The sequence below is a fragment of the Pteronotus mesoamericanus genome, unplaced genomic scaffold, assembly GCF_021234165.1.
Source record: "Pteronotus mesoamericanus isolate MK-2021 breed Mesoamerican mustached bat unplaced genomic scaffold, CSHL_Meso_final contig_214, whole genome shotgun sequence".
In the NCBI taxonomy this organism is placed as follows: Eukaryota; Metazoa; Chordata; class Mammalia; order Chiroptera; family Mormoopidae; genus Pteronotus; species Pteronotus mesoamericanus.
The window spans coordinates 4,843,121-4,855,317 of NW_026555089.1; the positions used below are offsets into that span (position 1 = coordinate 4,843,121).

At 57.3% G+C, this 12,197-nt stretch overlaps 2 protein-coding genes across 3 annotated transcripts; both read right to left on the minus strand.

Moving 5' to 3' along the window:
* Positions 1-1,533: 1,533 nt before the first annotated feature.
* On the minus strand, positions 1,534-3,070 carry FAM89B (family with sequence similarity 89 member B). Of its 2 annotated transcripts, none has more exons than XM_054570882.1 (2): positions 2,755-3,070; positions 1,534-2,335 (listed from the first exon to the last, which is right to left on the minus strand). In XM_054570882.1, the coding sequence occupies exons 1-2, from the start codon at positions 3,052-3,054 to the stop codon at positions 2,057-2,059; spliced, it is 579 nt and encodes a 192-aa protein (XP_054426857.1). In that variant the 5' UTR covers positions 3,055-3,070; the 3' UTR covers positions 1,534-2,056. The 2 variants fall into 2 exon arrangements, with proteins under 2 accessions (XP_054426857.1, XP_054426859.1); XM_054570884.1 differs by having other exon boundaries at positions 2,041-2,345.
* A 10-nt stretch (positions 3,071-3,080) lies between these two features.
* Positions 3,081-5,185, minus strand: ZNRD2 (zinc ribbon domain containing 2). The gene is made up of 4 exons (XM_054570881.1): positions 5,139-5,185; positions 4,891-5,042; positions 4,675-4,759; positions 3,081-4,276 (listed from the first exon to the last, which is right to left on the minus strand). Exons 1-4 carry the CDS (start codon positions 5,155-5,157, stop codon positions 3,933-3,935), a joined length of 600 nt encoding a protein of 199 aa, XP_054426856.1. The 5' UTR covers positions 5,158-5,185; the 3' UTR covers positions 3,081-3,932.
* Between the last annotated feature and the right edge of the window lie 7,012 nt (positions 5,186-12,197).

Consider the following 12,197-nt stretch of genomic DNA (forward strand, 5'->3'; position numbering starts at 1 on the left):
GGACAGCACCCTATTCTCTATCCTCAAAGCCTGACTCCTCAGCTTTCAAGTGGGAAAACACTCCCAACATCCAACAAGCAGCCGGAGGTTCAAATCCTCACGTCCAGCAAGTGTGTGACCTTGGGCAAAGCACTACCACTCTGAGTCTCAGTTTCTACCTCCGTTAAATGGGGATAATTACAGTTCTGCCTTTTACAGAGTAATCGAGAGGATGAAACCTTGGAAGTTTGTATTCATACTTAGAAACCTTACATTTAGTATGGAGCCTGGCTGATTTTGCGAGGTTTCATTAAGTAGAATCTGTTATCACAACGTGTGTGTGTGTGTGTGTGTGTGTGTGTGTGTGTGACTCTCCCTTCCTTGGGAAGCACGCCTTGGGCGTTAGCAGCTCTGTTCACACCTAGATTAGAGCCCTATCACCTACCAGCCCACCCTGCATAGTAATGAGCTGTAATGAGCTGCAGGAGTCAAGCCAAGTTTGTGAACAGTCCTGGGGCACCACATCAGCCAGTTCCCCCTCCGCCAGCCCAGAGGTTTGCAATGTTTGCGAATGGACAGAAGCCTGGGGCTTGCTAAATGCTCGGCTTAAGCAGGAGGTCTCATCTGCCCGGAGTACCAGCTGGTCCACAGGAGGCAAGTAACTGTGCAGCAGGGCATGGGTATGGGCACCCCAGAAGCATAAGTGTGCAATTTCGAGGTCCTCTCCTCTTGGCCTCAGAAGTTGTGGGGGTGTTTTTGTGCGGGCAGAGAGGAATGAGCTCTGACCATCCCCAAAGGTGCAGGCTTCCCCCGCAGGGCCTGACATCTGGGTTTGGCTCCCAGTCGCAGCAGCGAGATCCTCCCTTTCTTCTGTTAAGAGAAAGCCTTTCACTTTCAAGGTCCCAAGTGCTGTGGGACCAGGCTAGGCAGTCTGTAGGAGACTGAAGAATGGTGGCATCTGGAACCCCCATCACCCCTGACCGCGCATCTTCTGTACCAAAACCTGGGGCCCTGCCCCCATCTCTCCTCCGGGGCTTGCCTGACCTCTGGGAGGGGGGACCGCCTTCACACCCTTCGGCCTCTGCAGCCTTTTCCTCCCCCCCATAGGGCACTCACTAGCTCCCAGGCCCTTCCTGAAGGCGCCTTCCCCTCTCCCGCCAAGGGGCCTCTAGGCCCGTTAGTTCGGGCCCACCCATTTCCTGTGTTGCCCCAACTCCTCCCCTACTGGAAAGTTTCTCTCAAGATGGGCGGCTCCTTCTCCTTTCTTCCCAGCTAGCCAGGAAGGCCCAAAGCGAGTAGAGAAGAAGGTTGGGCTACGGCCTCCGGCCAGAGAGGGGAAGTGACTCGCCCACAGACATACAACCACTGGACCCAGTAGGGCCAGCTTGGAACGCTCCGCAACCCAGCCGGGAAACGGCAGATTCGCGTCCCGCCACCAGGCCTTTTTTTCCTCAGGGTCCTGGCGCCACCCGCTGGCGGAGCGCAGCTCTGCACTTGCCAGAAACACCGCTACGTGCCTGCGCCAGAGCCAAGCAGTGAGAACACTGGAACGCTGAGGCTGTTTATTTATCTATATGCCCAGGGGGCTGGCCCCTAAACTTAAATATCCAGCAGGGAGCCTAGGCCCTCCCGATTGTGGGTGGGTGCAAGAATGGGTCCTGGAGCCCTTGTCTAGGGGAGTGGAACCCAGGGACCAGAGGTGGGATGCTCCTGAGCCAGCAGCTGCCAAGAGCAGCAGCAGGTGACAAGGAGATGGCATCCCAGAGATGCCAAGGGGGTTGTAAGATGCTTGGGGCCCACTGCCAGCCTAAAGGTTAGCCAAGCTGGGTGCACACATGTGGAAGTGGAGGTCCAGTGCCATGGGCAGAGGCTGTAGCCCAGGTGCCTGCCCCAGAGCCAGCTAACCCAAGACAGGAGAGAGGGGGTTGGCAGCTGTGCCTCTGAGTGGCCCAGGCCTTGCCCTCCTGTAGGTGAGGCGGTGTGGGGGAAAGCAGGCACTATAGTCTGAGCACTTGCTGAGGGGTGAGTTTCGGAGGCTTTCGCATGGGTGCACACCTCCCACCCCACCCCCAGTTCTTCAGAGGTTGATATGGAAGGCGTCTTGCAGCCACTGGTCACGAGCATTGTGTGTCTGGGGCACAGTGAGGGGTGGTGGGTCCGGGGGCAGGCTGGCATCAGGAGGTTCCTCGTCATCAGATAGGCCAGCATCGGGTGGGTAGGAGCTGTCTGAATGCAAGGAGGATGACAGGTCCTGGCACAGGCTCAAATCTTGGCACAGGTGCTTGTAGTCCTGGATTGACTCGTACAGGCCCCACAGCTGGCACAGCAGGGACATGTCCAGCTGCCGCAACCCCACCTGCAAAAGACTGAAAGTGGGCTGGGGTTGGGGACCAGGCCACCCTCAGCCCAAACCACAGCGCTAGCCAATCTTTCCACACTTTCTAAGTACAAGTTTTTGTGGACATAGACACCTGCAAGCTATGGCTCTTTACACAAGTCACTGACCCTCATCTGTAAAAGGGGGTAACAGTCATCTAGCAGGATGGAATGAAATGTGTAAAGCATTTTAAAATTCATGGTAACTACTGCCAGAAACGGTAGATGTAATTACTGTTACTATATCCTCTGACCACCGAACTGGCTTCTGCGTGTCCTGAGACCCAGGCCGCGCTTTCCTGGTTCCGTGCTTCTGCGCTCTGCCCCACCTCGGGGCTCCCATGCTCGGCAGCAGCACCCCGCGCCCCCCAACCCCCTGGCCCGGGCCCAGCTACTCACCATCTCCTTGCGCAGCGCCGCTAATGCCGAGTCGAGGTTGACAGGGCGACGCGGTCCGGGGGGACCGGCGGCAGGTCCGGCGTTGGCGGCGCCTGTGGCACCACGGGGCCCTTCAGGGACGCGGGCCGCACGGCTCAGCTCATCGTGGATGCGGCTGCGCTGGCTGTAGACGCGCTCTAGCTCCCGCCACGAGCCCCCACTCGCGTTGAGGAGACCGCTGAGGCCGCGCGGCAGCGGCGGGAGTCCGGCAAGGGCGCAGCCCGCGCCGCCCGGCGCCTCGGCCGAGGGCAGTCCATTCATGGCCGGGCCGGCGCGGAGGACGATGCCGCCTCTGACCCTCCAACGCTCTGGCTGGGATGCCGCCTGCAGGCCCCGCACTCCTGGGGCCCCACCAGCCGAGCCCAGCTGCCGCCAGCAGGCCGGGCTTTGTTCCTTCCCCGCCGCCTCCGACTCCGCCCCTGACCCACCCCCCGTATGGGCGGGGCCTCTCTTAAAAGGGCAACGGCTGTGGGCCCAAGTCGCCCCAACGCGGCGATAGCTGAGTAAAGGGAATGGGTCACAGAAGGGAGACAGAGAGGGAAGAGACCACAAGCGGTGGGCACGGTTCCTTCACAGCTCTTTACGCTCCTCCTCAACACTTTTGTCCAATTATAACTCCCACGGAAAAGGATCTAAAATTGGGGATCAGGAGACTGAGGTAAATCCACACTGGGTCCCTACCTTGCAACCTGATGCCCTGTGAGTGTGTGAGTGTCTGAGTGCCTGGGCTGGGCATGAGGTGGGAAAGGATGATGGTCCCAGGATGCTTCAGGAAAGGAGACGCTGCCAAAGGGATTGGAGTCCCCATCTCACTCAAGGGTGGGGACTGAGCACTGGGTGGCTTAGGAAGTTACAGAGGTGCTGTGGAGGCCCATCCCTCTTGTTCCTGCATTTGCGGAGCCAACTGTCACATAATCCTCTCCCTCCCCATCATCCTGAGTGGGAAAACTGAGCAGAAACAAGCTCAACTCATGTCTCAGGGCGTCAAGGAGATCAGAGAGTGGCAGGGCGAGACCCAAAGCAGGAAACAGGCGAGTGGAGCTGGGACTGGCATGCACACTCGGAACCATGAAAAGAACAAACCACACAAGAGGAATGGCTGTTTTTCTGGAGGGTTTTTCTCGGGGAGGGGGGGTCTCCTAGTGTCGCAGCTGCTGCAGGCTGTGCAGGGCCTCTGCACAAGCCCGGATAAGGCTACAGAGCTGGATGCTAGTCTCCAGGGAGGTGCTAGAGCCCAGTTCAGCTGAGGCCCAGGTCAGCTTCTGCAGGAGGGCCTCCTGTGCGCTGGCCACGACATCTGCACTTGGAGGTGCAGCAGGAGGGGCCGACCCCTGGGCTGCCTTGAGCCCTGCTGCAGCTCCCTCACAGTGCTCTGGGCGGGGTACTGGGGGCTGGGGGGTGGGCCGAGAGCCTGCAGGGAGCTCCAAGGCAGAGGCGAGTTGGTGCTCTCGAGCTTGGGAGAGGGCAGCCTGCGCATTCAGAGCTAAAAGAGGAGAAATCAGGTGGAATGATCAGGATACCTGGCCCACCCTCAGCCCTGAGCCACCTCCTTACTTACTCCCTACTGCTCTGCTCTTTCTGTGCTCGACATGTTTTCCCTGCCACTCTATAAGGCAACGCATTCATTTTCTTCTTTGTATCAGATTTACTTATGTCCCTGATTCATCTCTTCCACCAGGACTATGCCTGATTGAGCTGGGACTCTCCGTAGTGTCTGGCACACGGGAGGTGCTCAGTGCTCTTACTGAATGCATGCTCCTCTACAGAGCTAAAAGAAAGCACCTTACCTCCATCCCACTCAAGGACGCCACTGTCACCTCCCATGCCCACTGTTCCCAGGGCTCTATCACGTGTCTCCACCAAGCACACTCAGCCCCTCACCCGGATTATCTTTATCCACGTCTGAGTCGAGCTCCTGACAAGCCACGCAGTAGATCTGCCGCTGTTTGTTTTGGAGGAGGATCGTCTAGGGGCCAGAAAGCACAAGGAGCAGGGGTGAGACGCTGGACAAAGGTCCAGAGAGAAGAGGCTGCGGAAGGGCCGTGCGGCCAAGTCTGTGGCCTCATCCCCGATTCCACGTCCCGAGTATCTCCTCACCCCACAGTCCCCGCACGTCTCGCCCAGCATGCGGTAACCACGCAGCAGGTAGTCGCCCATGAGCGCGGAGATGCGATCCTGCCGCTCCCGTCGGGCTTGCAGCACCTTCGTTTCCGCTTCGGTTGGAGGCTCCCAGGAGAAATCGTCGACTTCTGGAGAAAGAAAGGCACAAGGGACCTGGGTTTCTTGCCGAAATGGGCTACCTCCCGTACCCCGCAGCCGCAGAACCCCTCAGCTCAAGTCCTCACCAGCGCCATTCAGAGCCATGTTGCCGTTGTCGCCGCTAGGCTCGACGGAAGTGACACACAGGTAGAGCGCCTTTCTCTGGCTCCTCCCCCTCCACGTTGGGAAAAAAAAAAAAACGAGGGCGGAAATTACGTACAGAGTGCTTCTCGGAGGTCACGGTGCCCGGAGTGGGGCGTGCCTGCGCAGACTGAGCCTTGCGCAGTTCGCCCCGCGCCGGGGGAACCCAGTGGACAAAAACTTTCGACTGGCAGGCGGGGCCTCAAGAGAGACTTCGCGGTAACTCTTCTCTGATCACAGGGCCCGGAAGTGACTGCGCAGTCGCCGTTTCTGCCCGCCGCGGATGGAGGGTTATCTCTTGGCTCGAGAAATCCCCGCTGGCCTCCGTCTGTCCTAGGGCTTAAGCCCCTTTCCGCGCAGGCCGGACCATTGACCCGGGGAGGGGCGGGGAGCACTGGCGTCATCACAACACCCTTGCTAATAACAAACACCCTCTTGCTTGCGCGTGGAGACTTTTCAGGCCTCAGTACTTCTCACTTCAACCTGCAAGGCAGACCAAGCAGAGACCATTCTCGTTTTCTATACCTTTCAGCCTATTTGCATGTTTCGTGTCCCAGTCTCTTCTCCTACCTAACCTAAGACCTGGGACTCACCCAAAGTCAGCTCCCACTTTTTTTAAAGTACAGCACTTTTTTCAGTGTTGACTGGGGCGGGGCGGGGCGGGGGGGGCGGGAAGCTCTGTACTGGGCATGCGCAGTTCCTGTAGCAGCCGCAGCGGAGTAATGCTGGAGTGGGGCGGGGGGGAGTTTATTACACTGGCGGGTGACCGTTATGCTTTCCTTGGGTAAGATGCTATTAAAATTACTGGTGCTCCTAACATTGGTCTTAGTGATTTTCCCGCCCTCTTCTGTGTTCTTTTCCATACACATCTCCCTCGCTAGGCTTGGAGAAGCCAGATGGGGCAGGCAGTGATCTCCAGATGTGCATCCTCCGGCACCCCAAGGCTGTTTGCCGGGGTTCAGACCCCCATAATCTCATCAGCAACCTCCTCCTTTGGTTATACAGCATGTGCTTCCACAATATCACCTGAAGATTGAGTGCCCTCCTTCCAGCCCCATCTTCTTCCTACACACAGAGTCATTGGAATTGCCATTTTCAGACCCTTGCTGCCTCTTGCTGTCTTGGAGAGCCCTGTGTTCCTCTTCGCCCTCACCATCTACCAGCAGGCTCTTGGGCAGCAGTGTGGCTGACTTAGGGCCTGACTCCAGGTCAGTTCTGCCAAACCGACTAGAGGGACTCAGACTCTAGCCTGTGCGCACAGAGCTTCCAGGTCCTCGCTGTCCGCTCCCAGCCCCACCCTGATTTCTTCAGCCCACCCTTCTGAGTCAGCCTCCTGGCCAATATCTGTTCAACAGCCTGTTCTTCCTGGCACCAACTCAGACCCTCACACTCACCCTCCCATTTAATCCCTTGCATTTTCTCATGACAACCTTCTGGGGCAGGTACTACTGTTATCCCCATTTTGCAGAGCAGGAAACTGAGTAATTCTTTTAAGATATAAATCAGATCATGTCACTCTTTTGCTTAAAAGCCTCTGGCATCTTTCTATTACATTTAGATGAAAATCCAAAGTCCATACTAATGTTCTCCAAAGTCCTACAAACCTGGCCCTTGGCCCCTCATCTCCTCCCACTACTCAAGGCAGTTCCCATCACCTTTCCCCACTCAGGGCCCCTGCCTGCCTCAAGTTCCACAGGCAAGGGGGACAACCCGCAGGCTTGGAGTGAGGCAGGCCTGGGATTGATCCTGGACCTGCTCTTCACTGGCTGCGTTACCTGGAGTAATTTACCTCACCTCTCTGGTCTTCAATTACTCACTGGCAAAACAGGACCAGTTATACCTACTTAGAAGGGCAGCCCCCACTGGAAAGCAATGTGGCTGTGGTTGCTGAGTCAGAGTCCCAAATGTGAAATAAATAATATCAGTAACGACCCTGCCGCCCAACAGAGGGCTTTCGGTGGCAATGTTGTCAGCTAACCTTGGAAACAAATCACAAATGATCAAACTATATAGAGCATTATGCCAACGCTAAGCGCCCCTACTCTGATGAAACGAACGGGAATCAAGTTGTTGATCGAACCAGCGCTGTCCAGGTTGTTACCATTTCTGCCTGGATCCACCATTGCACCAGATGTGGCAGCATGCCCACCATCATTGAGGGGGCACAAAGTAAAGGAATTTATGCCTCTGAGTCCCTCCCAGTCCTTGACAGGGGTGAGCATGTAGAAGGTCCCAGAAATGCTGATGGTAACGCCCATTTACAGCAGTCATGGTGGGCAGACCAGTCGTCTGGGAAGCAGTGGGCTCGGCCTCTTTCATATCATTCCCTTGCCATGAAATTTGGCACACGCTCTCATGAGCCAGCCCGACACCCGTGGCACCGTTGAATGGCGGTAGTTAGGCCCATTCCTGAGTGATAGCACGCACGATGGTGGCATTTTCACATACAGCTCCACTACACCCTTCCCCACTGCCTCATTTGGGGGTCAAGTTCAGATGGCAATAAGTGGCTTTTGTCACATATCTACGGCTCTGAAAATCATAACTTACATTATTGTATTTTCACATTAACAGGATCTGAAAAGGGGGTGGCTTTCCTTTTCATTTTTTATTGCAATGTGAACTAACCTGACATTTCTGTGAAACAGAAAAAGACCAGATGATACAATGATAAAAATAATAACACTCCTCCCCTGGCTCTTCTTTGCCCCATTCCAGCAAAGCCCCCATTGTCTTTGGGGTCCCACCACCTATCTTTAGGACACCTGTGGGACCCCACCTTCCTCCACCCCAGGAGCACTGTGTAGGTGTTGGGTCGGGCAGAGCTGAGTTCAGTCCCCCCGCCTTATCACCGGATGACCTGGGTCTAATTGTTCTATTGCGCGGAGCCTCGGACTCCCGCTTTGGAGGGTGCTGGCAGGAAGAAGTACCGTGACAGCGCCAAGTGCACAGGAAAGGCTGAGTGCTCTTGTGGCCTCGCTCCATTCAGCCAACAAACTGTAGCAGCCTCTGTGTATAGCCCTGGGCTAGGACCTAGAGTTTGTGCCTTCCTGGGAGGGCGGTGAGATCGACAATGATCAAATAAGCAAACTCACAAAGAAGACAGTTGCAGGCTGTGATGGGCTGCAGCAGGAAACAAACAGGCGGTGTGACCCAGAGGGCCAGGGCCGTTGTTTTAGAGAGAGACATACGGAAGTGCCTCGCCCGGGCAGGAACCCCGACCGGGGCAAAGGACTGAGTCCAGCACCTTTGAGGCACGGAGAAATTTGTAGGCGCAGGTGAGCGAAGAGAAGCCACTGGAGGTTTTTAAAGCAGGGGAATAGCATGGTTGGAAGTAGGCTTTAAAAAGCAACTCTGGCACCAGGTGGAAGAGGGATCGGAGCAGGCAGAAATGATGGTGGGAGGCCTGTTAAGCAGCAAGAACGATCTGGAATGACTGCAGAGGTCATGGTCTCCTTGGACTGACAGGAGAACTTATATCTTGAAGGCATGGAAATGTGCCAGTAGATTCCAGGAAGGCGGGGTGGCTGCATGTGGGGACACAGAAGATGAGAATAGAAAAGGTGGCCAGGCCAAAGACACCGCGTGTGTGGACTGTGGCGGTCCGCCCCGCAGACCCACCTTGCACCATTGTCCTCCCTGCTTGGGGCCACGAAGCCAATGTGAGGTGTACCCACCCAGGCTCCCCTGCGGGAAGGATTCTTTTCAGGTTCAGCCCTGGGAGGCTTGACAACGAGGCAGGAGGAGGCTACCGAAATGTTTATCTCCCCAGCTCCCTCCCTGTGGGATGCAGGTGGATGGAGCTGCAGGCCGCAGCTCCAGCTCCTGTGCCTCCTCTCTAGGGGCAGGTCGCAGGGGAGGTGGCTCCCTCTCCTAGTCCCTTTAGGGGGGCTCTGCTTCCCTCTGCTGCCCTCCGTGGTCTCTTTAGCCCTTTGTAAACAGTTCCCCCATCCTAGTCCCCTCAAAAACCCACTTGGGGGTGCTGTCCCCTCCCCCCAGCCTAAGGAGTTTGGCAATGGCAGTAGGTAACAGTTCTTGAGCACTCATTACGTGCCAAGCACTGGGCTGAGGGGCTCACTTTCACTGCTTCAGGTCACCGAGTCCCCTGGGCAGCCCCTGAGAAGGGCTTTCCTTACCCCCAACCTGCTCTCAGCAGCATTGGACACTGCTGGCGACACACATCCCTCCCCTCACCCCTCACACACACACGCACTCCTCTTGGCTCTTCCTGCATCCTGCTCCTGGTTTCCTTCTCTCTGCTCCCTCCAGCTGTTCTAGTCGCTTCTGACTGCCTCCTCTCCCAGACCTGGGAATGGTGCCCTCCCTGGTTCGCCTGGTTCTCTTCTCTTCTGAGCTAAGCCCATCCTTTCCCATGGCCCGAAATGTCCCCGTATGCTGAGGACCCTGAGTCTGCGTCTCCAGGAGTCTCCACTTGGATCACACAAGCATCTCTATCTCAGCAAGTCCCAACCAGAGCCATTCATGCCACCTGCCTCTTGGCGCCCTTCATTTCACCCAGATTCTGGGTTCCACCCCCCAAATGTGTCTTCACTGCATCCAAGCTAGATCAACAGCACCGCCTCCACCCCGATACTGCCCCAACCGCAGAGAAAATAAAACCCAGACTCCACCCGTGGCCTCCCACCTCCCAAAGCTTGCTCCCCTTCCCACTGTCGCCCCAGGGGCCTTTTCTCGGCTCCTAGAACTGGATCTCTCTCTCCTCACTCAGCCCTGTGCGCCCCCTGCGCCCCCCCTTTGTGAATTGTCTCTTCACCAGGCCCCTCAATCCCTTGGGCCGCCTGCAGCACTCCCTGCAGCTTGGCCGACTGCTCACCCAGTCAACTCCTGCTCCTCCTCCAGCTTAGAAGTCCCTCTGGCAGAGAGAGGGGCATCCTGGACCTCCAGGTCCCACTGCCACTCTTGTTCCCAGCTCCTGGCTCTTCTTTCACAGCACTGACCTCTGCTGTAGCCACAGCCATGTGTGAATTGATTCGTCATGTCTGTCTCCCGCAGTAAAGAAGCTCCAGGAGGACAGGGATTGATTCTATTTCTTTCTCTCTCTGTTTTTTATTTAAGATTTTTAAAATTTATTTATCTTTAGAGAGAGGGCAAGGGAGGGAGAGGGGGAGAGAATCATCAATATGAGAGATAAACATGCATCAGTTGCCTCATGCACGCCTCCAACGTGGGGAATGGCCCGCAACCCGGGCGTGTGCCCTGACCAGGAATCCAACCAGTGACCTTTCGCTTCACAGGCTGATGCCCAGTCCACTGAGCCACACCAGCCAGGGCTGGTTCTATTTCTTAGCAAGAACTTGACATGTAATAGTTCTCAGTGTATTGAATGTCTAGATCCCCATTTCACAGGTGAGAAGGCTGAGGCCCAGGGAGGTTCCGATTCCAGGCCTGCTCCGTTGACTCTGCTGTGTTCCAAAGCGAGCCATTTCCTGCTGTAGGCCAAGGGGGGTCAGGTTCCGATGAGTATGAGGAAAAAATGATTATCAAATGCTCAGTCATACGCCAGTATTATTTCCTGCCTCAGTGTGCAACCTGTGCCCTGAGAGCAAGTGGAGCTGCCCCTCCCACTCTCTGCTGGATCCCAGCAGCAAGGAAACCCTGGGGACAAAGGATTACCCCTGTCCCACCCCTGCAGCACTGGCCTGAGCAATTCAAGAAGGGGCTCCACTATAGGGTTTCCCTCAGTCCTCCCAAAGAAATCTACCATCAGAGTAAAAACCACAAGTTCCTTGCACAGGCGGACAAGTCCTGAACTCTCCATCCCTCAGTCGGCCTGTCAGGCCGGGCGCCCAACAAAATAGGGTTTGGTGCCACCTTGACTTAGCGGTGTCCTGCTCTGGACATGCCCTGGCCACACCCGCCCTCTGCTGAGCTCTGAGTCAGAGACTGAGTGCTGGGGTGTCCCGGCTGAGCCTCCCCCTCACGGCCCGCGCCCCAGGACGCCGTGGCTGTGGAGAACCTCCCTCTCAGGCTAGGGAACAGGCCTGGCTCCCCTCCAGCCTTGACCAAACTCGAAGCCTCTCCCAGCCCCTGCCAACCCCTGCCCTGGGGCCCTGCCTGGCCCCTCCCCAGGCCCCTGGGCCCTCAAGCAGCACCCCCCTCCTCCCGGCTGTTAGCCTGGGAAGGGGGCCAGGCCCTGAGCTCAGACCTTGGCGATTCCAGAGTGTCTGAGGCCCACAGCCAGCCCCGCCAGCCAGGCCAGACAAGGAGAGGGGGAAGGGGGGTGTACGGTGGGCACCAGGAAGCCATTTAGAGGGAGGGTTGGTAGGGAAACTGGGATTCCAGCTGCCTTCTTTCTCTCCTCTTCAGGGACCCCTCACTGAGGCCCTGGCCAAAGGGCAGCCCCCCTCAGCCCCTAGGCAAAGGAGAGTGGACCAGGACAGTTGGGAAGTGACTTCAGGGTGATAGGACCCTCACATGCGCAAAGGAGGCTGAGAAAAGGCTGAGGCCTGGGTTCCAATCCCACCTGGCCGCCCCTCCTTCGAGTGACTTAGGCGAGGCCCTTCCTCTGCTCCAAGCCTCGGTTTCCCGCTTTGATGGGGCGGGCAGAGGTCTAGGCTGGCCGCTCCGCCCCGCCCCGCCCGGAGGAATCTGGTGGCCCAGCCAGAGGGCCCAGGTGAGAGCCTTCTGGAAAGGGCCCAGGGCGAGGCGGCGGGTTCCGGCGGGGCGGGCATCTGGGGAGGGGACCGCCCCCAGCCTCCACCCGCTCGCACTCCCTCTCTCCTCCAGGCGGGAGCGGCGACGCTTTAAACAGAAAGAAAAAAAAAAAAAACAAAAAAAAACTGTCTCCCTGGCCGGAGGCCAGCGTCCCAGCCCCCTCGCCGCCGCCGCGCTGCAGCCAGGGAAAACAACTGCTCACTTCTCCCTGCGTCCTGCCCGCGCTCCCTGCTTCCCGACTGCCCGGGAGTCCAGCGCGGCCGGGGGAGGCGCGGAGCGGGCTGGCCGCCCGGCCTTCCTCCCCTCGCTCCTCCTCTCCGCCTCGACTT

Coding starts and splice junctions, on each gene's coding strand:
- FAM89B (XM_054570882.1), bottom strand. CDS start 3,054: ATGAATGGACTGCCCTCGGCCGAGGCGCCGGGCGGCGCGGGCTGCGCC. Junction 2,336..2,754: donor CGGCGCTGCGCAAGGAGATG/GTGAGTAGCTGG, acceptor AGTCTTTTGCAG/GTGGGGTTGCGGCAGCTGGA.
- ZNRD2 (XM_054570881.1), bottom strand. Junction 4,760..4,890: donor AGACGTGCGGGGACTGTGGG/GTGAGGAGATAC, acceptor TCTGGCCCCTAG/ACGATCCTCCTCCAAAACAA. Junction 4,277..4,674: donor CGTGGATAAAGATAATCCGG/GTGAGGGGCTGA, acceptor CTCCTCTTTTAG/CTCTGAATGCGCAGGCTGCC.